The sequence below is a fragment of the Passer domesticus genome, chromosome 2 (genome assembly GCF_036417665.1).
Source record: "Passer domesticus isolate bPasDom1 chromosome 2, bPasDom1.hap1, whole genome shotgun sequence".
NCBI lineage: Eukaryota > Metazoa > Chordata > Aves > Passeriformes > Passeridae > Passer > Passer domesticus.
Window position 1 is genome coordinate 104,667,136 of NC_087475.1, and position 26,767 is coordinate 104,693,902.

General features: G+C 42.7%; 1 protein-coding gene across 5 annotated transcripts in view; it reads right to left on the reverse strand.

Moving 5' to 3' along the window:
• The window catches only part of B4GALT4 (beta-1,4-galactosyltransferase 4), a 28,102-nt gene that overhangs the window by 1,214 nt on the left and 121 nt on the right, over positions 1-26,767 (reverse strand). The window contains exons 1-7 of one of the 5 annotated variants that reach the window (XM_064410243.1): positions 26,472-26,766; positions 25,411-25,485; positions 13,001-13,485; positions 11,183-11,415; positions 7,589-7,776; positions 2,693-2,815; positions 234-338 (exon numbers count right to left, since the gene is read on the reverse strand). In XM_064410243.1, coding sequence (XP_064266313.1) covers positions 234-338; positions 2,693-2,815; positions 7,589-7,776; positions 11,183-11,415; positions 13,001-13,268 — 917 coding nt within the window. In that variant the 5' untranslated portion in view covers positions 13,269-13,485; positions 25,411-25,485; positions 26,472-26,766. Of the gene's footprint in view, positions 1-233; positions 339-2,692; positions 2,816-7,588; positions 7,777-11,182; positions 11,416-13,000; positions 13,486-16,280; positions 16,335-25,410; positions 25,486-26,028; positions 26,353-26,471; position 26,767 lie in introns of those variants that run through there. The other 4 variants (XM_064410246.1, XM_064410241.1, XM_064410245.1 and 1 more) reach the window with 4 other exon arrangements.

The window sequence follows — 26,767 nt, forward strand, 5'->3', positions numbered from 1 at the left end:
TCATACCTATGTGAGTGTAATTTTGGAAGTTTCTAGGGAACACCCAGTCAAGTTCTAGGAAGATCTCATGCAGAGAAAACAGCTTCCAGCTGTGAACAGTGTTGTCACACGGGTGTCCCCCAGAGCCTCTGGATACCACAAGAAGCCTGTTTGGCCTGGAGAACTTGTCCCCCAGGTGCCTGGCTCAGCCACAGACCATGACACTGCGAGGTAGAAACCTGTTCTTGACCCACCTCTCTCGATTCTCCTCGTTCCCGTGGTCACGCTTGTGGAAGATCATCGTGTACCTGGCCACATCAGCAGGCGGCCTCACCACTTTCATCTTCTGCATCTCAACCCTGCAAGAAGCAATAAGAAGTGTTGTGAGGAAGACAACACCTATAAACCAGCTGTTAATGAAAAAAAACCCAACAGCTAGAGACTTCATCTCTTGCAGATGCTGTGGAAAAAACATAGAGAGTTGTAAGAGCTAATCTGCATCTCTTCCACAACCCATTCTGCCAGAGAAATGAGGCTCGGAGTTGCATTCCTGGAGAATAGGTCTGGGGTGGGTGACAGATACACCTGTCTTTTGAACAGGTAACTACTTACAGTAGAGATGTAGAGTTTTAAGTACACATTATGCAAGAGAGTACATTTATATCAGTATTGACTGGACTACTTTGTACTGCCCTGTAGCAAATTTCCACATGTTCTGCAACAAGTTTATCTCAACCCCTGCAATAAAACCCCTATACTTGATAGTTCTCCAAAAATAAATTAAAAGATTGTTTTATTTTTTTAGTAGCCAGCAGACAGCTGCAAAACTTTTATTTATTCACATGAAGAAAATTTCTCTGAGAACAATGCCAGAAGCACTGAGCCCTGTGCACGGATTTAAATGTCTGACATCAGGTGCTTAGCTGGAGTTTCTACCTTACACATATCTGTGGAGCACAGCTTTGCCCTAACAGCAGAAAGAGAGAAGCTTTATGACAAGGGAATTAATGAATAGTCCACCTCTACGTTAGTCACTCATCAGCTGAAAGAAAAATAGGAAACCAAGATTTGAAAAAACTGAGCCCCATACAGATTTCCGTGACTTTGTAGCAGTAAATTATCAAACAACTACGACAAATGATCTGAAGAATCTCTCTGTGATAGACGCCTTAGGAGGGGTCCAAACGAGACCATCACCTTTGTTCCAGAGGCAGATCCGCAGAATGTGTGTCCCCGGCCCCGAATTCTGGAAGCACCGAAGGGATGCTGCCATCTGCTGACTTCCCTCGGGAAAGCTCCAAGGATCTGTGCACAACAACCCACCAGACAGCAAGCTTGCCATTCCCCACCCCTGCAAACTCGGTCACCAGGCCAGCCCAAGGCACAAGCAAAGTCCAGCTGCAGAGCACACACTGGGTCAGGACTTGGTTTCCCCATCAAGACCTCAAGAGCTGCAAAGTCACAAAGTGCCACACAAAAACATCACTTGTTTCCAACCCCTTGCAAACATCATAGAGACCCTCAGTAAATCCTGCTCTCCTGCTGCTTCTCTGCTGCCCAAGGGAATATCTGAAAGAACTATTACCAGTGGGAAGCCAGGAAATAAAATAGCACCAAGCCACCTCCTAAACTATAGAAGTCAGCTCCCAGGAGGTCACAGAGAAGTTGGTGCATATAGGCAGGAGTAAGAAGGAAAAAATAGTTGTTGTTAAGGGACAGAAATCTGTACCTGCAGCAGACCTCTCCAGTTTCTTCACATAGAGCTGACCAATCTGCTGAACTGACACCAAAAAACACTTTTCATTTGCAAGTTCCTAACTTCTAACACACTTAATCCCCTCTATATTTACATAACATCACCAGGGCTATAAATTTAATGTCCCCAAAATGCTTGTTTGCATATTTAAGCAACTGAAAAGGATAACAACTTAAAAATGGTGGAGTTAAAACCGAGTTACAAACTGATAGGCTCTGCCAGCAGAGCTTGCGGAGTGTGGTTTCTTATCTGCTGTTTGCTTGTGGTTTTTTCTCCATTTACTAACAGCAATGCAGGATTAGAGGTTTATTCCTAGGCAAAGGGCAAAAGATCAACATAAAAGTTTGGTTGACTTCTTTGTCCCACTAAACCTCTCCAGCCAACAGGTTTCTCCTACTTTGACAGGCACATCTGCAAAATGAGTTTTCACAAGAGCAAAGGGCATATGCATGTATATGTAGCCTTTCTAAAATTCAAGTTACTTGCTATCTTCACTATAATCAACACTACACAAATACAAACTAAGCCCTACTTGGAGTAAATCCAGTAGTCAATGAATACAAAACACCCAGTCCCACCAAAACACTCCCACATTCTAGCAAAGCCCTGGAACTCCATACATTTGTATGTCTGGCAAACCACACTCCAGACTTCAGTTATAACCAATTTCCAAGCAAGAATACAATGTGTGTCTGAGACAAAACCAAACCAGACCAACCAAATAACAACCCACACCCAGCCAAAAGTGCTGTGAGGAAGAGGATTAGGCATCGGACATATCTAACCCTTGCAAAGAGGAAACTGCTCACAGAACTGCATCTTGGACTTCACATCTCCACTGCAATACTGTTCAGTGCTGTTCTGAATGAAGGCCCCTGGGGTGTTTTGCTCTTGGAGGCTTAGTGCAAAGTTGGGCCAATTTTTTAAATTTCTTAAAACTAGTTCCTCATTGCTTACCTGATTCGAAGGTCATCATCTTCTCCACCCCAACCCCAGTAGTTGTTAGAGAATCCATTCACTTTGGAAAACTGATCTCTTGTAAGAGCAGTTACACCTCCAAAATATCCCCGGTACCGTAACCTAGACATACAAGAAGAGAGAATGAAAAATTAAAAGTCAAATTCTATCAACAATGAAAACATCACCCTGATACTCCAGATCTAGACTTGTCTCTCACAGAGTTAAGGGTGCACAGATCCTTAAAAGCTGGTCCTGTTCTCTTCCTCTTTTCACAAAAAGATGGTGATTTGCTTTAGGCCAGAAAAAATTACCTCTTCAACTGAGAGAACAGAGTCTTATTCAGGAGTTTCTCTCTCTTTACACAATTCCCCTGCCAGCCAAGCAGGTACTTCATTTCAGGGACTCTCAGGTATAGAACAGCAACACAGCTATGCACTAATATAGTGGAAGCTCTGCAATAACAACAGCGAGCTATTGATTACCTTAGCGCTGAATCTGAAAAACTTGGAAAGAAATCAGCTCCCAGGCAAGGGCACATGAGCTCCTGTGCCATAACAATTCCAAGGTAAGATATAGTGGAAGTTACTCAGTAACCCAATGCAATGGAGCTCAGCTCTAAAGGAGATTAATTTCTAACTTTTACCTTCCTCATCCTGAAAAATGCATCTACTTTTAAAAGATGTTTGCATATCATGTTTATTTGTCTTCCTAGGCCATTCTGCTAATTGCTTTCTATGATGACCTCTGTCTTGGCCCTTAAGATAACATTACAACACAGGCTCTATTATCTTGCCCCAGCCCATTCTGAGGTAATGGGCACATGGCTGCAGATTGCATTTGTACGTGTATGTGAATCTAAACATATCAACAAACTGCCAGGGCTGGAAAGCACACATTATGGCATTGGACATGCCAGACAGTGCTTAATATTATTTCTGGCTTACCATGAATATAATTTAAAAAACACCAAAGGAGAAGATAAATCAACGCAAGACCCTCAATACAACCTTCCTCAAGACTATTTTTCCTGGCTGATTTTTGCTCACAGCATCACAGAGGATTTGTGAATGTCAAAGGGACTCCGGAGATCACATAATCCAACCCCTCTGCTCAGAGCAGGGTCTGCTAGAGCAACTTGCTGAGGAACGTGTTCAGTCAGATTCTGAGCATCTTCAAGGATGGAGACTCCACAATTTGTCTGGGAAGCCTGTTCCAGTATTTGACAATCCTCACAGTAAAAAAAACCAAAAACACCTTTTTCATATGTTTAGGTGGAATTTCCTGTATTTCAGTTTGTGCCCATTACCACTTGCCTTTCACTGAGAAGGGTCTGGCTGCAGAGTCTTTACTCCCTTCCATCAGGTATGTATACTCATTTCCAAGATCCCCCTCTGCCTTCTCTCTGCTGAACAGCCCCAGCACTCTGAGCCTCCCTCACATGTCAGATGCTGCATTCCCTCAATCATGTTCTCAGGCTCTCCTCTGGACTTGCTCCAGTGTGTCCCAGAACTGGGCACAGTACTCCAGGTATCACCTCCATGCCACTGAGTAGCAGGGAACAATCACCTCCCCAAAACCTGCTGCTAACTCCCCACCAAGATGCCACTGGCCTTTGTGACAAGGGCACACTGCTGGCCCAAGGTCCTTTCTGGTAAAGCTGCTTTCCAGACAGCTGGCCTCCAGCAGCTACTGGTGCACAGAGTTACTTCTCTCCAGGTGCAGGACATTGTATTTCCCTTTGTTGAACTTCTCTGTTCTGATTCCTTCTGGCCACATCCTGGCCTGACAAAGGCCCTGCTACATAAACCAACCCTGTGAGATTTCTGTCCTCTGAAAACCTGCTGAGGATGCAATCTGCCCTATCTTCCAGGTTACTGATGAAAACTCTAACTAGTACCAGCCCCAGTATCAAACTCTGGTGTAAACCACTAGTGACTGGCCTCCAGCTGGACTTTGCTCTACTAATAAGAACCCTTTGAGCCCAGCAGTTCTGGCAGTTTTAGCCCATCTCACTGTCCACTTACCAGTCTGTACTTCATCACTTTGTCAGTGGGGCCATTATGGGAGACAGTGCTGAAAGCCTTCCTAAGATAAACATTACCCACTACCACACCCTCATCCAAGCTAGTCAAATCAGAGAAGGCTATCAGGTTGGTCAGGCCTGACTTGTGAACAGATTTGTACTCTCTCCTTTATCGCCCCCCCAGAGGAGACAAGCCACAGGGCAGAGGAAGTTCCATCAAGTTTTAATTACACATTACTACCTTGAGACTTACACTACGGATACTCCAGAGGAACGCAGCAAATGGAATGGACAGCAAGGAGGTCCCATAAACAGGAACAGCAGGGCAGAGCCCTCCCCAGCCCTGCTTTCAGGACAGTCACCAACAAGACCACATCCCGTTCCAGCAGCCTGACCATTTGGGAACTGACTTCCCAGGCACACACCTGTGTACACACCCCACTGCTCACCAATCCACCCTGTAATTCCCCTACACCACTGCAGAGACAGACACCAAAGGAGCCAGAGCTGGGGTGCACTGGGAGAAGTGGGGCCAGCAGGACGAGTGGAGGATTCTCCTCCTCTACTCAGCGCTAGAGAGGCCACATCTGGAGTGCTGTGCTCAGTTGTGATCTCCACAGTTCAAGAAAGACAAGGAACTGCTGAAGAGGGTCCAGCAGAGACCACAAGGATGATGAGGGGTCTGGAGCATCTCTCGTATGAGAAGAGGCTGCAGGAGCTGGGCCTGTTTAATCTGGAGAGAAGACTGAGAGGGGATTTCATCAGTGCAAGTACATATCTGCAAAGTGGGTGACAAGGTGACAATGCCAGACCCTTGAATGGTTTCCACTGACAGGATGAAAAGCAAGGCCATAAACTAAAACACAGAAAGTTCCACCTCAACATGTGGAACAACTTCTTTCCAGGGAGGGTGACAGAGGACTAGAACAGGCTCCTTCTCTGGAGACATTCCAAACCTACCTGGATGAGTTCTTATGTCACCTGCTCTAGCTGACCCTGCCTTGGCAGAGGGGTTGGACTGGATGATTCCAAGAGGTCCCTTCCAACCCCATCCATTCTGTGATCCTGTAACCAGGACAGTGCTGCCCATTCAACCTTCCTCAGGCAGCACAGAACTGGCAGGGCCCAGGCATAACTTGCTCCCAGTTGACATCACCTGCAAAAATACATGTCTGTAACAACCCCTACAACCACCCCTCCCCTGAGGACAAGAGAACATTAGCTCCTTTGGAATTCTTAAAATTGGGCTGAAGAATACATATAATAGGAATGGTCAGGAGGAAAAGATGATGTGCTAGTCTCAAGGAAAAAACCTTAATTAAAATAGAAGAGTTTTCCCAATCTTATCTTCAAAACTTTAATATACAAGTCTTCTGTCTAAAAGAATCCAAAACTGAGCTGTAGTTTATGTAGCCAAAGATAAGACACTGGATCTCCAAAGGCACATGGCTGCTGAGATTACTGCACACTGCATCGCAATAGAATATAGCTTCCTGGAAGAAAAATAATTCCCCCCACCCCACACCAGGAAATTAATAAAACCCCAAAATCAAAAAACAGACAAACAAGCAAGCAAACCAAACCAAACCAAAAACAAAACACCATCTCCCCTAAAAAACACCCCAAAAAAACCATTAAAAAATCCCACAAAACATAAACCAACCCATATTTCTGCCCAGGACATTTAGTGTTAATACAGAACATAGATGGGTTCAATTTTCTCTACCTTAGCTGGGCAGTATGTCTCAGTATGCTCACCTCAGCTGCAGCAAAACACTGAGGTCACCCAGCTAGGATTGGTATCAATCTGTGCTCAGTTCAAGTATCATTCTTGAGCTCAGAATCTGAATTCCTTCAGACATGCCTTGGAAGCCGAGCATTATTAACCCCACTTCATGGATGCATAAATACAGGCAGTGACACAGAAAAAGTATTATTTATCAATTAAAGTTGAATGATCAAATTCAAGCCACCAGCATTCCAGTGGAATACTCTGCAAGGCTCTGCAAGTGTTGCAAAAGCCTGTCACAAGCCTAGTATGTATGTACTTGTTCCAGTTTTCACTAAATGACTGGAACAGGAATATTATTCTGTGTCAGTATTGACACATCCCACCTCTTTCTCATATATTTAACAAAGGAAATACAAAAGCAAAGCAGAGCTTTACTTCAAAGTACTTTGAGATCAGCTTTTGAAAAGCCCACTTCTAATCAATATTTAGAGTGACATGATATGAACTGAATCTTGAAAGAAACAAGTTCAATGAAAACACTTTTGGTCATTAAATTCACCAAGCTCGGGAGCCTTTTCTCTCTGAGGTGCACTGAACTTGACTTTTCACTTTCAATTATTTATATCACATGAGCACTTAGGGGACTCATTAAAAATCATAATGATCCTGTGTTATACACTGTTCAGTCAAATAATTAAAGGACAGCCCTATGCCTTGGCAAATTCCCACACTTGAGCTCTCAATATTGGACATTACCTCTTCAACAGCAGAAATAAGTGGCAAGTTCTGTTACAGTAAGATCACTCCCACAAATCACAGGATCAGGAAACTTGCAAATGTGTAAGTAGCTTTGCCAGAAGGTCTCTGCACAACCTCTGGCACATTGCTTTCCTCTCGAAACGCCCCTTAATTCAACTCCAGAAACCAGAACAATGACAATGATCATTTGTGCAGGTGACCACAGGGCTGACTGCAGAGCTGCCTGTCCAGTTCTGTACTCCAGAGAGAAGTGTTACCACCAGAAACCTCGTGTCATGATGAAGGGTAGATACCAGCACACAGCTCCATCAGAAGAGGAACATTATCAGTAACATGGCATTTCCCTGTTGGTATTCTTTCCATATTCCTGGTTTCTTACCTGTATCCAGTATTGTTCCTGCCAACTACAAGGTGCTTTGGTTGTGTGTCACACATGTAAATGTTAAAGTCATTTTCTGGCACCAGATCCACATCATGGAAAATGAAACAGTCCCAGTTTGCTTCCTTTAGGGCCTCTAGGTATCCTACATTCAGCAGTTTGGCTCGATTAAATTTGGTGTTGCCAGCCTGTGGAAAAGAATGGGAAAAAACAACTCTGAAGTAGGTGCCACAGCTTTTGAACCAGAGCTGCTCCTGGGCATTTGTTCCAATTGCATGGTTTGCAACCACACCCGTGTGGCTTTTGCAGCACCTCGGGAGCAGTAACTGCACAGAGTGCCCCAGCACACTGGGCACAGTGTCGGAGTGGCCAACGGTGAAAAGTGTTTCTCCAGCCTGCATTCATCACAAAAACACCCAGCCAGGGCCAGGAAAGCCTGTGCTTAGCTGGGTACCACAAGTGAGACTGCTCCATGGCTTAACCACCCTTCTGCCCCAGTCCTGGAGTTACCATCAGTCTCCACAACAGAAGTACAGTCTAGAAACTGGTGTTCCATACAACTGTATCAGTAAGGATCACGGAAGTTCTTTTTTAAAAAAGCAAAACCAAACCAAACCCCCATGTTACTCCCATGCTAATTAGTCTCTAGATGTCAGAGCCCTTGCCATGAATGATTTATGCCTGTCCCCTCAGCATGGAGGACAGCAAGGCTAAAAAGAGTTCCCTGTATTTCCTCAGCTCACACACAAGTGGCAGAGTGGGAGTGAAAAGCAGGTCTCTTCATTTTTACCTCCTACCTATAACCTGATTATGCTGTTGCAGGCTGCTAGCACATAGCTTCACCTTTTCACTAGTCTTCATCACTTGCTTTTGCTGTGAGTTACTTAGTATTTCACTTTTCAAAAATCTAATTTTTCACATCTGAGGTGCAAGTATATCCACACACACCTGGCAGTTTTGTAAGCTTATCATGTCAACATTCAGTTTGGAACAAGACGTGTGCTTATCTTGGTATTTTCATTTTTTACCTGGCTGCACATTGTACCAGTCTGCAGAAGGCTCTCTGCTCTTGAGGACAAAGAGAGAATTTACCTTAAGTTCCCACTTGGGAACCAGAGGGCCAACCCTGGCCCTCCCAGACAGAGAGAGGACAGTCATTTGCCTGAGAAAGGAACCTGTGTACTTGAAAGAATAATAAAAAAAACTTTGTCAAGAGAAACTGCTTGGAATTCTAGCAAGTTTTCTAGAAGGCGCCTGGACAGAAAGAGGTTCCATGGAAAATGAAAATGAAGCTGGCCTCCCCAGGCTGAGAAGGTGAGCTGCAGGGAAAAGCTGTTGTATACAAAGCATGTTTTATTGCTCTAAAAAGTAACACTTTGCTCTAAAGTAGGATTTGTTCACTAAAACAACCATCTGATCCAAAATGAAGAAGATTTATGGGATTTATGACTCCATACCTGCAGTCTGAAAAAAACAATACAGTGCCCATTCTGAGAAATTACAAGATGGATAATCAATTGCATCCATTCTCTGCAGAGAAATTTTACAGTAAAAATTTATATACAATTCACCCAAAATCAGGATGTCAGATTTTTTTTTGTGTGTGTTTTGTTTTTCTTAAAATGTCCTGTATATAAAAATATCCATGAGACAGCCTTCTCCTGAGGATGAAAACATAGGTTATTGAGTAAACAGAATTAATCAGATGTCTGGTAAGGTACATTTGGAGAACATCACTTGTGTTGAGTATCAAATCCAGCTTAGTTCAGGACAGCCTCTTTCATCTGCTTAAGTTCTGTTTTCCTTATCTGTGCAAGCCACCACAACAGCCAAATGCCAGCTGACATGGCTCTCCAGGAAGGGAAGTTTGCCATGTCAGACCACATACTGAACAAACAGCAAAATTTATCCACCTTTTATCGAGGACAGAATTGTCTCCCTTTGTTTCTATGGAAGAATAACACTGACCACAAGACAAACTTACGTTGGGAAAGAAATTATTCACCCTTTAGGGATTACAAACTCACATTGTTTTGAGTGCAGCACTCATGTATGCACACGTTTAGGGGAGCACAACTTTAGAAATGTTAAAAGCAGCCCATAAAGAAGAAATCTGGAGTAAGCCCTCCAGTGGCTCACAGAAAAAATTACAAAAGGTCCATTTAATCTATCTCCAAAGCAGAGTGTGTATTATCTTTCCTCAAAAGAGACTTAGAACAACTAATGACATCATAAATAAGAGAGAAAACAGATTTGCCCCAGAACAGTTTTGTTAGATCCACTTTCCAGTCTTTGGGCATGCCTACATGGAAAAGCTATGTGAAAGCTTCCAACCTTCCAAGCACAATCTCTGATAGAACAAGTTCAGACTTGACACTGCTGTGCTCATCAGACAAAACTTCCATACTTCTGTATTACTTTTTGCTAACATGACAACAACAGTTCTCCACTTCATGTATTTCAATAAAAAGATATGCCCATTCTCCCTGTAATTTATTCCTAACCACTGCTTCCTGCTAGAATGAGCCAGTAAATGTATGATTATAGTACATATTAATGCAGAAAAAACCCCCTCATTTTTCCACTCTAGAGGCCACATGATGATTCTAAACAATGAAAGAACAATTCATTCCAAGTAAAAATATCATGCCATGACTTTTATTGCTGTTCTGCTGAGACATTCAGCAGAGCAGAAGCATAAGAGTGGAAGCTTTCACCTAGAAAGCACTGTCTCATACTGATTAATTGACTCTAGGCTCTTTAATCAGGAGGGAAGAGAAACTGTATTAATTTATCACTGTTTTCTTCTGCTGTCTCAAATGACTTTTTAGAGCCAAAGCAGAACATATAAGTAAACAACAGTAAAAGAAAGCAAACATAACAGAAGATCAAGAAACAAACAACATATTACAAAAGAGAAATATAAAATGCTTTTAGCACATGCAATTAGAACATAAGCACCTTGATGAAAGACAATGTGCCACAGGTCTGCTTAAGTTTTAGCCAGTGAAACAGCATTGCTAGAAAAAATGCAAATCAAGAAATTAATAAATCTTTCAGGAACCAAGTGCTCTTCCATGACAACTACTTTCCACCGCACTTGCTGGGCAAATAAAGCAGCTACAAGCAGCAGCTGTCATGTTTAGTTTGAGAAAGCTAAACTACACAATACACACAACTTACTAAGCACAAGAGCCTGATGGGAGAGAAGGGCAACAGAAACTGGGGCCTTCTATCCAAACTATTCCAAATGTGAAGTCAGAACAGGCCAGCCTAGTTACATGTGTGGATACTGCAAGAGAAGTCAGTTGCATTAGCAGTGCAAAAGATGCTTACCTTGCATGCTAACTCAGAAACACCAAGTTACTTAGACTGAGAAATTCCAGTTAAAGACACTGTCAATACTCCCCAGCCCTGAGACCCAGGAATGCCACCAGCAGTGGCTGCAGGCAGTGTTGCCTCCCTCAGCAAGCAGAATTGTTGGAAGCAAGCTTGAAGAACTCATGTCAGACAGCAGAGGCAGCAGAAGCCTCTCCTCAGGCTGCAGGGCACAGCCACCCCCCTCAGCCAAACAGCTCTGCACAGCTGCCCCACCTGGTGAATGACATAGATGCCATAATCCAGCTGCTGCCTCTGCAGGAAGGGGTGGAGGTGCTGCAGGAGGTACAGCAGATGCTTCTCCCGGTTGCGGTGTGGGATAAGGATGGCCACATGCTGCAGGGCTGAGCACTCCACAGGGTGGTACCGGCCCTCGGCTACCTGAAGGTTCTCCTTCTGCACCTCTTCCAGTGTAACAGAAGGTTTGAAGGAGAGTTTGCTGGCACCTCCTGTAAGAGAAGCACAAGAACCTTTCCTGAGTCATTTCAGGTTGTGGCTGGCCCAGTCACGTTATGAGGCACCATGTAACCAGTGTAAGAATCCCAGGTTCAAGCCCCAACTGGCTTCCCTGCCCTTCCAAGAGAAAAGCAGTACTACAAGGATCCTATGCAGGAGGTGGAAGGAGAGGATGTCAAGCATGTTAGCTGCTTAAACTGACTGTAAATTAGTAGCAATAAAATAAAAATATTTTTTAAAAACCCAAGAGAAGATCTACGCCACTGCAGAAGGATTGGCCAGGAATGACTGCCAGGGCAAAGCAAAGGAGAAGAAAGTGGAAAGAGACATAGGACTGCACCTGTAAGAAGTCATTGGTACCTAAAGCACAAAAAAAGCATAACAGGCTTAGGGCTATAAATCAGTAAGATAAAACATACCAAGGCTTTCTGCAGCCAAATGAAATTTTCATCCCTTCTCTTGCACTGAGCTATAGTCCCCGCTCCTGTGGACTCAGCAAGCCCATGAAAAAGTACCATACAGGAAACTGTGATGGCTACAGCCATTGCTGCATTTGCTTAATCAAATGTGTCTTGGGGTCAGGGTGAGGGTGTGCAGGGAGACAGAAGGTTTTTGTACTACATCAGGGAAGAAGGAAGAGTCTAGCTTCCCAAACAAATCCCTAATCAGGTTCACAATAAGGAAGAGAAAGAAGATAATGACATGATACTGATAATGAAGATAATGACATGGTAATGATGCAAATCGGGAGCCTGGTGCTGCTAGCAGTACCAAGTCAAGAAAAAAGTAGAATAATAAAAATGCCCAAACCAAGAGAACAGTCACCCATTTGAACATCATAATTAGTGCTAACTCCAACAGAGTTGTGAAGTCCTTCAACTGTTAATATGGAGACACAAAAGTATATTTAATAATAAAAAGGAAAAAAATGAGGAAAGATGAAAACACCTGCAGTTAAGACTTTTTTTTTAAAATAAAGAAAACTATGCACGCGTAAGCAAGGAAAAAAGAAAAAATCCTTCACTATCCCAGTTGACAGGCAGGTGTCTGGACATGTCCAGGGAAGCAGGGCTTCAGCACATACAGCAGATATTGAGAAGACAAATGCTGCCACCATGAACATTTCTCCTTTCCCCAAGCTTTTACTGCTGAGCATGATGAATGGAACAGTCACAGGGTATGGAAAACCCCTGCAGTCAGCTGGGGTCAGCAATCCTGGCTGTGTCCACTCCCAGCCTCCTACCCATTCCACTAAATTTTAGGGGGCCAGAACAGACAGAGACAAAGCCTCATGAGAGTGCAAACACTGTACAGAGTAGCCAAGTTACTGGTGTGTTACCAAAGCTGTTTTATCAATAAATGCAGAGCACAGCATCAGCTGCTCTCCCAGCCAGACCCAGCACAGGCACTGGGTGCCACAAGACACTCCCTCATCCAGGAGTGATTCCTGCAACTGGTTGTATTGGTTTCACAGTATATACCTTTCAGGAAAGGTATCCAACTGGAATATGGCTAGGAAGTCAGCAGCACTACAGTGGATTAACTTGTCAGAGAGGAGAGGAAAACAGCATCACTTACGCAGGTACGGAGACAGAGCTGGGCAGGGATCCTGAAATGACTTCACCGTGGGAACATCTGCAGTGGATTCAGTCTTCTCTTCCTTCTGACTGTGCTCCAGGCTAGTTATCTTCCTGAAAAACTCCACCATGCTCTTAGCTTTAGGAATTTCCTGTCTGGTGTCCACTAAGTAACCGAATGTGGTCCATAGCACCATCACAAATAAAGTGACAAGCACCAACACTTTGAACTTATAGAAGAGTTTAAAAACATTCAAGCCCAAGGCCATGGCTTTCCCTGATCCACAACAGCTTCCTCTGCTCTGATGCTGAGGCAAGTCACTGCATATCCAGTGGGCATGAAACCACAGCTCCCAATAAGAATGTCACAGTAAGGAAGTAAAGCTGGAGGTAGGGAGGGCTGCTGCACTTCCTGCAGTTCTGAAATTCAAGGAGCCATAGTACTGTTTGCTCTTCAAATGTCACAAAATATTACTTTAACCTGGACTACAAAAAAAAGAAAAAAGGAAGGAGAAAATTAGTTTCTACCATCTCCACTGCTACACCTTCACAGATTTGATGAAAATAGGTTATGACAACACACAAAAGGAACAGCAAGTATGAACAACTGGTCAGAAACCAAGACAATGATCTTTGGTCTTAGTTCAGCCAAAAACCAGATGCATGATTTAATGCAAATCACTTTCCTGTTTTGTTCTTCTCTGTTAATATTTTTTTTTTTTCAGATCAGAAAGTGCAACCACTTGCCCATATTATATCTGTGTACAGTGCCTAGCAATACACAGGTTTTATTACTTCTGTTCCTACCAAAATTAACAACAGCTGCAAAGCAAGAGATTCTGCTGGCTATGAGTAAAGCCCATCCAAAATGAAAACCACATGAATCTCTGCAGAAATAAACTGTTTTCTTCTGAAAGACAGTATTATTGATGTTATGTTGCTCTGCACAATGCAGTGTGAAACCCAGAACACCTGACTGGTACCAGAAATCATTGTTCTTTATCTGCTGCCTGTCAGTAGCACCTGGACAGGACACCTTTTGGGTCCTTGTCCAGTATTCCCCTTCTCACACACAGCTGAAGGAGGAAAATCTTCCTGCTTTTTAAGGGAAAGGTTCCATTTTTCAAAAGCATTAGGTCTGTGAGGAGCCAATCTTCTATTCTACCTCCTGCCCTCTTTCAAGGGCTCCATTTTCACACAGCTTTTCACTGCAATCATACTATAGTTACCACTCTACTTCTTTTGGCTGTTATTATCATTTCATATCAGAGAAAGAATGAAATGTTAATAAAAGTGAGCTCTGATATAGAAAACACACAAGAAAACTGCAGCCTCTGAGAAGAACAAGGACTGAGGCTAAGTAAGCAAAGGCAGTGATTAAAGACAATGCACATGAAACGGGCTAGATCAAAGAGAAGAAACATAAAAACATGGAAAAAGTTCTTTTATACCAGCCTCTAATGAGACCCTCACGAGATATCACAGGCACAAGGAGTACAGTAACTCCACATTTCCATTAGTTTAGGTGTCTTCTGGAGAATTTTGCTGATCAGCGGGAACATGTATGGGAGCCTGACCCAGGACTACCAAGATGAACTCCCAAGCTTTTAGGGTTCACTAGGAATTACCAGCTGCTGTCCTTCCTGGCAGGCACTTCATGGAAATGTCAACCTGCTCTCCCCATTCACATGCAACACACAGCAAGGCTCTAAGTAAAGGGACTCAAATAAAATGTCCACGCTTCCCCACCAGTTTACACCCTACAACAGCTGCACACAGGAAATCTGTGATAAGCTCTATGAGAGCAGTGTGGACCCCATGGGTAATATTAGCCTGTAATAATTAAATAATATTAAAATAATCTAAACTGCTGCCTTTCATGGCCTGTCAGCTACTATGCAGCATTCATCAGGTGAAGCACTTTCCCCAAAGAGTGTAATTTTCCCCAAAACAATCCAAAGGTCTCACTGCACAAAAAGCATGTACAAGGAGAGAATTTACTTCTCCATCACTCATTCCAAGTGCACCCCAGATTAACCTGGGCTGAAAAGGACAACATGAAAGTTAAAAAACTGAACTTTACATGCAGCCAATGACTATCAAAAGGTGGTTATTACATTCACAGCTTCCCACTTTCCCAGAAATGGACTACGATCTTTAAAAAGAGTTAAAACAGTTGCTCACCACTGGTACTAAGATTAGTGCAAATGGGCTGTCCCCCAAAAGAAATTATTTTGTCCATAAATAAAGTTTAAAATTGACTATCTGTGGGAAAAGACAAAGAAGCACCAGGAGGCAGCCAGCAGTATTAGTCAGAAGAAGCAGCTTCTGAAATATTTCGTTGTTTTTGTTAAAACATCAGGAAGAGCATGTATGTGTAAAATAGCTAAGGTACTAGGATGTTAAGATTATGGACATAAAGTATGAACTTACTGCACCAACCTTATTTCTACTCTCCTCCACTCCTCTTCCAAATCTCACACATATGAATTTCCTTTGTCAGCTTTGCAAGATTCTATAAGTAGTTGCTACTAAAAGTTCATGTTACTTGTCGCTGACAAATCTTCACACCATTCTACTGTCAGTGTGAATAATTTCCCATAATAACTAAACTCACATTTCCACTGGCTTCTATGGCAGCAACAGAATGCTGCTCCTGCTTAAAATACAGTTAAGCAGGGCAGCATAAATGTGCACACACAATCACAACCATTAGTCATCATCAGCTCATCACAACACTCATGCAGAAGGGCAATAATTCATATTTCAGAAACCTGCAGATTGATTTTTTTGGTGTTTTCTACAGAGAATACAGCATGTATTTCAAAATGCCGACACACAAAGGTATTTTGGTATTTTAAATGGAAAAACACAAATGAATCAATTGACACACCTTACATTATTACTTCAGAGGTTAAAAGGTTGTTTGGCTGGTTTTCTTCCCCTGAAGCATGAGAGTGGCATGGGCACAGAAAGGAAAACCTGCTTCTACCAACAGAGAAGGAAGAATTGTGGAAGAACTGTACCCTTATGAATGAAGATGACAGTGAAGAGCTGTCACTTTTATGACTCCTGCCAAAGACTGAGAACTTGGGAACTTAAGAGGACAATAACTGAGAATAAAAGGACAAGAAAGAAGTTAAGCCTCAGTAGAACCTGCCTGTCAGAGAAACAAAAAAAAAAGGCTTGGCCAATGCCCCTCTGGAGGGTGTTGTGTTACCATTTCACACTAAGGACTATTCAATTAAAATAGTCATCTTTCACCAGCAAGCCTAAAGTACCTTGGTTGCCAAGTCAGGCAGGTAACTCAGAGTCAAGAAGACCAGAGCTTGGACCTTGTTAAAGAAGAAAAAAAAAAAAGTTAGCCTCAGGGCCTGCTGCTAAAAGCCATACTTGGAGAAGTATTATAAAAGCCAGAGTTATAATACATAACATAAAATCATTATTAATAGAATAGTTTTAATCAAATACTGATTAGAATAGTCATGCAAAACCTACTCCAGCCTTAATAATCTTGACAGTAACAGCTGAGGGAGAAGAGACATTCAGTAGCTAAGTCCTTTCCACATCCTGAACAACTAAGTCCCCCATCCCACTGATCAATTTCCCATCTTTCTTTTGTTCCCTATGTAGTTAATGAAGCACATCTTTTCACCTTTGATATCCCTGGATTATGGCTGATATATTGGTTGGGGGTGGTGGTGAGAAAAGGCCACCTCATCATACGTTATGCCAAGTGCAAACAAAAATTTAATACTGAACAAATCTTGCTAGAAACAATAGTATCTCAGAAGCTGGAAACATAGTTCTTTTCTCTCCTGTACTTCATAATCCAGGGTGACCAACCCTCAAACATGGGTGGGAGAAATCTGTGGTGCAACTAAACACTTCTCATAGCTCTGAAACCTGACTCTAGTTGTGTGTGACCTTCATAAAATAGACCAAAGAAACTTTCATAGGAAACAAAGTGCCACTTTCTTGTGAAAAAAAAAATCTCAGTGAAGCATAACCAAACCTAGTTTAGAAAGTTACAGCTGGCTAGAAGGGAACGGCCCTTCAGACCACAAGGTCAAAACGACCACAGTACCCATTTCAAAATGCATACTAGAAAAAAATTAAACAGAACAAAGCCACAGTTATGCAAATATGGCATAAGTCAGAATTCCAAAATTGATAGAAAAGGTGAAAGGTCTCCATCAACATGCAGATATTCTCATATCTAGACAGATGCTGTAAGACAATTCTAAATAGGTCCCTGATCATGTTGAGGCACAAAAACAGTGCATGTTCTGCCTTCCTCAAAACCACATCTGTACCAACAACTGTCCCTGTACTCTGCAGCTTGTCTGACAACCCAAGTTCTATAACCTGCAATGTGTTTTGAATCACATGCCAAACCCTGCTTCCTTGTTGGAAACTTCTCATAAGATATTTATCTGCAGGATAAATCCAGGACACAGAGCTGTATGACTCCTCCATGAAGAGGGGCATTCAGTTCTCATCCTTGAGTGTGATGGCGCAAACATGAAGCCCTAACTTGCCCTTTTCCATCCAGATAGTCCAAAATAGTAAGCAAGGTTCCAGCCTGGACAAGACTTCTGAAGCAAACTAGGATGATCAGAACCCCGTCCATACTCATCCAGGGTTTTCAGAAACACATTTGCATTGGAGTCTGACACACTGTGCAAGCAACACATGCACAAGCTGGTTCCCCATGTAAGGGCTGCAGGGTCAGCCTGTGCATTTGCCTCCCGATTGAAGCCAGTAGCACTGCCAAGCTCAGAAATGCCCAGGAATACTGGACCAAAGGCTGTTCTTTTTAATTGATGCAGAATTCCTAGACAAAGTCAGTGTCAGCCAGAAGACTGAGACCTGATAGCCCTGATCTAGATATAAGTGAAGGAAAGTAACCTTATGAACAAAATTTGGTAAGTAACTGAAATGATGAAAACTCATTATGTTCCAAACTGTGATTTTTCCCTGATACATTTTCAGATTAAAACTGTCATGATAATTATGCTAAAGCCTAGATTACTTATCCAAAAAAAGTTATGCTTAACAGTATAAACAATCAGTGAGAACATGGTGCCTAAATTTTACTTTTCATATATTCACATTTAAAACTATTCACCCCGTAGGGGTGCAAGATATTTTCATCTGATGAAAGGAAAATTAATTTTTAAATTACATAAACCAATTTTCTGACTACCTGTTTCACATGGTTGAGTAAGGACAGATTTCCCACACAGAATTTTCTAGAAGCCCCTGCAAGCTCCTCAAGTTCATGCACAAATTCCAAAGGCAGCAGAACAGGTTCAGCAGCAACGAGCATTCACTTCAACCTAACTCAAAAAACTGTAATAAGTTCAAGCAGGAAACGATGCATGAAAGAGTTCCCTGGGACTGCATTTAATCAGCTCTGTACTAAACAGACAATTATTTGCTATTTTATCTAGGCCAGAATCAAAAGCAGCAATGGGTTAGCTCCGGCTACATCAGGAAGTGTAGCAGTCTTCATGAAGGAATTAAAATTCCTGACAACTGGAAAGATCAGTGTACAGCATCAGCTTTTCTATGCAGCATAGTTCAAGTCTTCAAGTTTTACAAGAGTCTATACCTGCTCCTTTCACAGGCACTTCCTTTTCAGCAGATTAGATTCTTAGTAAGGAGTTAAACTAATAACTTTTAACACCTCTTTTACGCAACACTTTCATAATCCTATTACCTCTTCCTATTTAAAACCCACCAAGTGCACTGAGAAATGGTGCTATTTCAAAAGAAAAACAAACAAAAAAGATAAATCCATCCTCAAACAAATTCTCTTTCCACTTCCCAGAATTTCAAGCCAAAGAAAGAAAGCACATTAAACCACTCACTGCTGCTGCCACAACGCTCCTTCCTGTCGAACACTCACTCCAAGAGCTACGGAGAGCACTTCACAAGCAGCAGACACTTTTCATCCAGGAAACCCCACACCATAAAGAGACCTCTGTTACCTCTGACAGGCTGCAGGAAAGAATCAGCTCAATATCACAGGATGGGAAAAAAACTTTAAAAGGAAAAAGAAAAAAAATAAAAAGAGCCAACATATCCCACTTTTCCTCAGGCCAAAGAGGCTCCGTGGAGCTGTCCCACATGCCCCTCCCTCAGCTCATGAACGAGCCCAGGACGGCAGCCAGCCTCCCTCCTTCCCTCCAAGCACAGCAGAACCAGCACACAGGCACTCGGGCATACCGGGACAGAAGCAACACTGCTCAGAAATAATTCCCACAACAAACCCTTCCATTAGAAACAAAGGCTCAAGCCTTTGCTCCTAAAAGCAAACCACAATCTATCAGTGCCCTTTTGGCATCTTTCCCATTTGGAGATTTTAAACATTAGAGATGTCATTCTTCTTACACACATCAAGCTGCCCACTCTCTTGTCCATATCTGTGGAGAAGTGCCAGTGCTCCCACTCCACTTCTCTCTGTTATCACCTAGACATACCCATTGATGACAGTCCCTATGGTCTACTTTATGCAAACAGCCTGCCTCACTGACCCTTTTCACAAAAAGCAACTTCCTATTACTAGGTTGTCCCTCCCTGGTGCTTTTTCTACCACTCTGACCTGTAAAACTCCTCTAGCAACCCCACAGGATGAGCTGTATTGAAACAGAGGGGTCACTTTGTCATCTCACCCATGTGGAGCTCCCTCAGACTGCCAGGGATGCAGCATTGCAACGACCTGAGTAGACACAGGATACATGGGTAAGGTGGATTGCAGAAAAGGATGGGAGAGAAAGTACAGGTACAGCCTCGTGACAAGGGTTAAATCTCTTGTAACTCAAACCTGCTTGAACTTTTTGGGCAATACATGCTTTCCAAACAGGCAGGTATTTCAAGGCTTCCTCAGTCAGTGGCACCTCCTCTGTGCCACAAAGGTCTTACCTATTTTCAGAACTGTACAAGAATTTCGGGGAAAAGCTTCCTCATTTCAGACACTCAGTAGTGCAGAAAGAACCTTTAGCACTACCACATGTTTTAACTGGTCAGTCACAAAGCCAGACCAGTCTGGGTCTCAATTGCCACCATCTCATCTTCTTCTCTGATCCAGCCCCCAAACTATAATTTCTCTGCACAAGCTGTCATGAAAACATGGAGCTAGCTGGATTTGGAAGCAAGAAGAGTTTCTAGCAACATTCTGTAATCCTTTGTCTACACTTCCCACTGAAAAATGTCAGAAAACCTGATATGACAATCAGCAGAAAAACAGTAGTTCAGCTTTCAGTTGACTGGGAATTGTTATTTTGGCAGAATGGTAACAGATATTTCCAGGCAACGACAGGTACCCTTCTACAAACTGCCTGGAACTAGGAAATTTTAAAGAGGAAACATATGAGTTAAAAAGAAACTGACCAAGGTGCACTTGTGGGGCCTGATTACAGTAACAGCCACTGCCAGCTAAATACTCCAGTTATGTCAAGAATACAAAGAGATACACAGATGTGCTGGCTCCACACTCTTTATTCCTTGATAACCGTTTGATACTCAATATAAAAGAACAAAGGTACTGGCAGCTCCAACTCCCTGAATTACAAACCAAAAAAAAAAAAAAAAAAAGATAAAAGAATACCTAACACACCAGGAAATAACTGCTGTGGTTTAACCCCAGCTGGCAACTCAACACCACAGCCACTCCCTCAACTCCTCACCAACAGTGGGACACGGGAGAGAATCAGAAAAGTGAGAAAATTCACAGGCTGAGATAAAAACTGCTTAATAGGATATAAAAGGAAGAAAATAATAATTATAATAACTGTGGCAATAATGATAATTAGAGTATACAACAGACATTATGCAGATGCTCACCAGTACCCAGCCAGACCTTGAGCAGCTGCCCCTGGCCAGCCCACCCTGCAGGTGATACACTGAGCATGATGCCCTTTGGTATGGAATATTCCTTCAGCCATTTTGGGTCAGCTGCTCTGGCTGTGCCCCCTCCCAAATTCTTGTGCCACTCCAGCGTTTTCACTGGCAGAACATCAGAAACTAAGAAGTCCATGACTTGGGGTAAACACTACTCAGCAACAACCAAAACATTCCTGTGTTATCAACTTAATTCTCATACTAAATAACAAACACACCACTGTACCAGCTACTGGAAGAAAATTAACCCTATCCCTGCTGAAATCAGGGCAATAGCCTGGATATTTAAGCTTACACAACTTACTGTCTCCAGGAGTGTGGGCATCACAGAAGTGATTGCAGTGATGCAAATGAGGAAAGGCTTGGCAGAAAAATACAATAAATGCATTACATAAAAAGAGAATATCACAGCAGAAAAGCACTGAAAAAGAACTTTCCATACATTTTTAACTCTGACAGGCAGGACAGAGAAGAAAATAGGAGCATCTCACTATCCTGCATATCCCTAACAGGGACATCATTGTTCTTCCCCTCAACATCACCCTGAACAAGGAGTGCTATTCCCATGTTCCAGCCTGCTCTGGTTTATGATCAATAAGCTGAACAACTGTCTCCACAGGGAATGCATTAGACAAATACAGCAGTCCCTAAGCACTGGTATGTGTGAAATCCATTGTCCTTTGAATGTGTGCTCCTGATTTTCTGTCTGCCAGACTCTCACTTTACCACACTGGAACAGAAGAGAGGGAGGTAAAGACTCAGAGGTCACTTACCAGCTGACAAGGCAGACTCAACTTGGGGAAAATTAATTTGTTGTTAATTAAAAATTGAGTAGGATGGTGAGAGGCAAAAAGTACACTTCCCCTCCACTTGCTTCTTCCCAGGCTCAACTTCACTCATTCATTCCCACCTTATCCACTTCCCAACCCACAACAGTGCAGGGAGACAAGGAATGCAGGTCACAGAATTATAGAATCATGTAGGTTGGAAAAAACCTGTGATCATTGAGTCCACCTGTTAACCCAGCACTGCCAAGCCCACCACTAAAACATGTCCCCAAGCACCACATCTATAAGACTTGGGAATACTTCCAGGATTGGTGACTCAACCACTTCAAAGGGCAGTCTGCTCCAGGGCTTGACAATCCCTTTCATAATGAAATGTTTCTCAATATCCAATCTGAACCTCGCCTGGTGCAGGTTGAGGCTATTTCCTGTTGTCCTGTTGATTGTTACTTGGGAGAAGAGACAGACCCTTTCAGGTAGTTTTAAAGAGAGGTCAGGTCTCTCCTGGGTCTTCTTTTCTCCAGGCTAAACACCCCCAGCCCCCTCAGCTGCTCCTCACGGGACTTTTGCTCCAGACCCTTCCCCAGTTCTGCTGCCCTTGTCTGGACTTGTTTCAGCACCTCAATGTCCTTCTTGCAGTGAGAGGCCCAGAACTGTTCACAGTTATCAAGGTGTGGCCTCACCAGTGCCGAGTACAGGGGGACAATCCCTGCCCTAATCCCGCTGGGCACACTGTTGCTGATCCAGGCCAGGAGGCCACAGGCTGCAGCTTCTTTCAAGGCATCTCCCCTGGCTACAACATGAGACTGACTACTGCACACTCAGGTGAGAGAGTTCTCCCCAGCCACAGCAAACGAGCAGGTGCTACTCCAATCCTGCAGTACAGTTTTCGCTTTCCTGAGGCACAGTGAACTGTGGTGCTATGCTAGGAAATGCAATCTAGCGTCTCTAGGCCAAGAAACACATTTATGAATGGCCCCTCTTGTTACACAACTCCAGCTGAGGCACTGACCTCACTGTCAGACATGGCACTGCCAGCCCGAGCCCAGCCAAAGCGGCGGAGTGAGGGATACAGCAAACACTTCTGGCACAGCCCAGAGCTCCCTACTGCTTACCACAGAAATATTTGTTAAGCTATATAGCACTTTTTAAAAACACCTTTCCACCCAAGATGAGTGGAATAGCCTGAAAAAACACATGATAAAACAGGAACCTGAACACAGGAACCTCATGTGTAATGGAATGCTCAGGTCACTATTCAACTCAGCAATACCCTGTCTTTTTCTGGCAGCTGTGGCCTTCCTGGAGTGCCATCAGTCGGTGCAAATGACAGATGTCAGGGGCCTTGACACTTTACAAAAACACTTCAACACATTCCTGGTCAAATTCCTCATCAACTCTCTTCTGCACAGTAAAATAATATCTGAGAAAACTGCTATACTACAATATAGCATATTCTTATTTCAGCTTCACAACACATTTTTTTAAATGAAAGTGTCAACCACAGATAGCTAAAGCAATACAGTAGTGTAGACCTGCAGCTACTTAATACATTTATAATTTTCAGTTTACGTGTATCTATGAACAAAGTTGTAAAAAAAAAAAAATAAAATTAATAGAGTTGAACATGTATTATGAAAGCATAACTAAGAACATTTGTTTATCTTGAAGAACATTTTTTGTTTCACATTAAGGTGCTTCAGCATCAGAACTGCACCAAAGACATTCCAGCTAAAGCTTCCTTAGGTTTCCTTCCTCAGATGTACTTTTTTATTACTTTTGCAATCTTATCCCAGTAAAGATTACAAATTCTCAGGGCCTACTGCAAAGACATCCATCAAAAAGCTGTACAGACAGCATGACATTGTTAAGCCTTTAAATGTACGGGACTTTTTCCATGGTAAAACACAATTTACACCTATGCCAGTTTTCAACCAATCTGCAGATGGATTTTTATGCAGTAGAAAAGTTTCAAACATACAATTTAAGAGCTCTAACTCAAATCCCTTGGATGTGATATGGCCTAGAACAACATTTTGGAGCTGAAAACTAGTACAACATTGCAACATGAAATTTTAATCAAGTGCTTGCAAAAGGAATTTGAAAAATATACTCCTGAGAGTCAGGATATTGTTAAATCTTTTAGACAAGCAGTCAGTAAAACTTCAGTCAGAGAGAGACAGCTTATCCCTCTTACACTTAGTTATGAATTTCCTTCCCCCACCTAACCAGATCCTGCTTGGGAGTCTGGAGAATTAAGGGAGATGTGATTGGGCTCCTCCTCTCCTGCCCTCTCAGGACTAAAGAGCTCCTGTCTCCCCAACCTGAGCAGCAGATGGGCTCTCTCTCTTTCCAGGAAGAAGAGAGGTCAAGAGGGATGATGCCTAACTCAGAAGCAGAGCAGGGGCAAGTGGCTCCTTTCCAGCCCTTCACTTCTCATTACTGTGCAGGTCTTATCCCTTCCCATCTCTGATGGAAGAGTTCAGAAGTCAACTAGAGAACTGAAGACTGAGGGGAAGCACAAGATTGCTGCTGCTGATGCCCACCAACATCAGATCCAAATACATTGCTCTCACTTGTAACTGCACACGTTTACAGTCACCACTGTATCCGTTTAAAAGGATTATCTGAATTACAATGCATGATAACTTTATCCTACAGTTCACTGCCTGGTAAATAAATATTTACTCAGCTGTTGCTCTCAGGACACCAAGATGACCCAATTGTAGCTGTAAGGCATGTTACCTGTAGGCGTGCCAAAGCACTTCAAACAGAAGACAAAATACTTATAAAACACTCTAAATATGTTGAAACCCATAAAGAAAAAAGTGAAGGAAGCACTCTCCCATAATTTTCAAGGTCCCGTTTGTATGCAGGACAAAACTACCAGTCTCTGAAGCAAAAAAAAAAAAACGCTATCCCAGCAGCAAACCTGCTGGGTGACTTTTGAACTACGTATTTGCCCCAAAAAAAAAAAAAAAAAAAGGTTTTTAACCAAATTCTTGCATCATTCAACCAGGGTACAGAATCTCAAGGCACACCTCTTTCAAACTAACAAAAGCCAAGTTCACCAAACTCATAAAACTAACTTAGACTTAAGATCATATAAAAGAAAGCCAGCAATCAAGCACCCCCCAATTTCTACTTTTCTCCTACATATTACTTAAAAGAGAAGGACATGCCAACTCAAATCAAAGAGAAAAACAAAAACCCAAGCTTTCCAAAGTTGAAGTAGCAAATGTATTATTTCTAACTGAAACATATTTGTGAAAATGAAACACAGCTTTTACAAAAATGACAAGGAAATACCCACATAAATCAAAAACAAGATCAACCATACCTAAAGGAAGTGTTTATCAAGAAAACTTAGTCACAGTAACATTATCTCGGATGGAAGTGATACTTCACACTGTTAAAGCAAAGTTCATGAAACATTATCTTGCTGTTGAACAGCAAGAGAGAATAAACAGAAAACCCCAAAGTTGCGCTTCTATGTATTCTAAATTTAATCAGTGTTTGTAATTAACAGCAAAAGACATACAGAACCATCACTGAGTTGGCAAAGAAAAAAAACATTTAGAGAAAGAGCATCTCACATAGCTACCAACGTTACTGACAAAAACTGTAAATATTTAAGTTGAGGACTTAGAACTGATCCCAAAGTTTATTTCTTCGGGTTGTTTTCATAGTGGCTATCTCAAAGACATCAAACTTTCACCTTCCTTTTCTCTAAACCACTCTGTTGAAAACTGTCTTGTAAACTGCCTCAGCTGTCTCTTGGGAACTTCCACAGCTGTTAAATGAAGGGATAGAAGAAATGTTAAATCCACAAGAGATATTCATTATTAACTCTTTGAGACAAGCAAGCATTAGTAACAAACTGAATACACATATCCTCCTTTTTGACAAAAATGCTGTGAAAGTCTTAAAGTCTGCAAGGTTTCAAATCTTATCAGAGCTCTACTTTAAAAGCATTTATATTATGATTCAGAAATAAAACCTTATTGAATACTCATGCTAGTGGCCCCACTTCTGCTCCCCCTCAACACCTGGAAACACATTTCACAGAATTAGCTAGGTTGGAAAAGAATTTTGAGATCATGAAGTCCAATCTATGACCTAACACCACCTTATCAACTAAATCATGGCACTAAGTGTCACATCCAGTCTGTTTTTAAACACCTCCAGGGACAGCGACTCCACCACCTCCCCAGCAGCTCATTCCAATGCCAAATCACTCCTTCCACAAAGGATTTTTTCAAAATGTCTAGCCTAAACTTTCCCTGGCACAGCTTAAGACTGTGTCTTCTTGTCCTGTCATGGGGTTTTTTTTTACCTTCCTTTCAGGTAGTTGTTTCCATCATCACCTGGAGTATATTGTCAGATTACACTTTCTGTGAACTTGTGCAAGTCTCCTTTCAAGCCCACTGATCACTATTCTGGCTCTTCCAAATTAACATCAGGAGCAGCAAGTGAAATAATTTATGTCTTGTCAGTGAGAAAATGTTTAGTGAAGAGCATCACTTGCCTGTGCTCCGGTTTCCACGTGTGAAATAGAGAAAATTACATCCAGTACTGCATTTACTTTAACACAAAACCATCCAAAGCTGCACTTAAAATGCAAAAACCAGAGCATTGCAGACATCCTCCACACTTACAGTCCCCAAGCCCGAGTACAGTAACTACTTCCACCGAGTCCGTAATTTTTAAACATGTAACTATTGCCAGTTATTCCATTAAAGCTATGCTATGATGAACATTATGTCCCGGCAGACTTACTTGCACGATCACAGCCTCAAGTCCTGCCTGTGATGTTCCATGAGGGGTTCCCCACACGCACACGGACTCCCTGGAAGTCCTGAGCTGTACGAGACGACCCAGTTTCCATCTGGCCACGGACCAGATGCTCGAAGTCCGAGGAGGTGCAATGAAACCAACACCTTTGGCCCTTTCGCTGACGATCCCAAGCCGGAGCACGGCCGGGCACTCGTCACCCCCGGCGCGCAGCTCCACCGCCCGCCCTCAGCCCGGGCAGCCCCTCACCGCGCTCCCCCGCTCTGCCGGCGGAGCTCGTA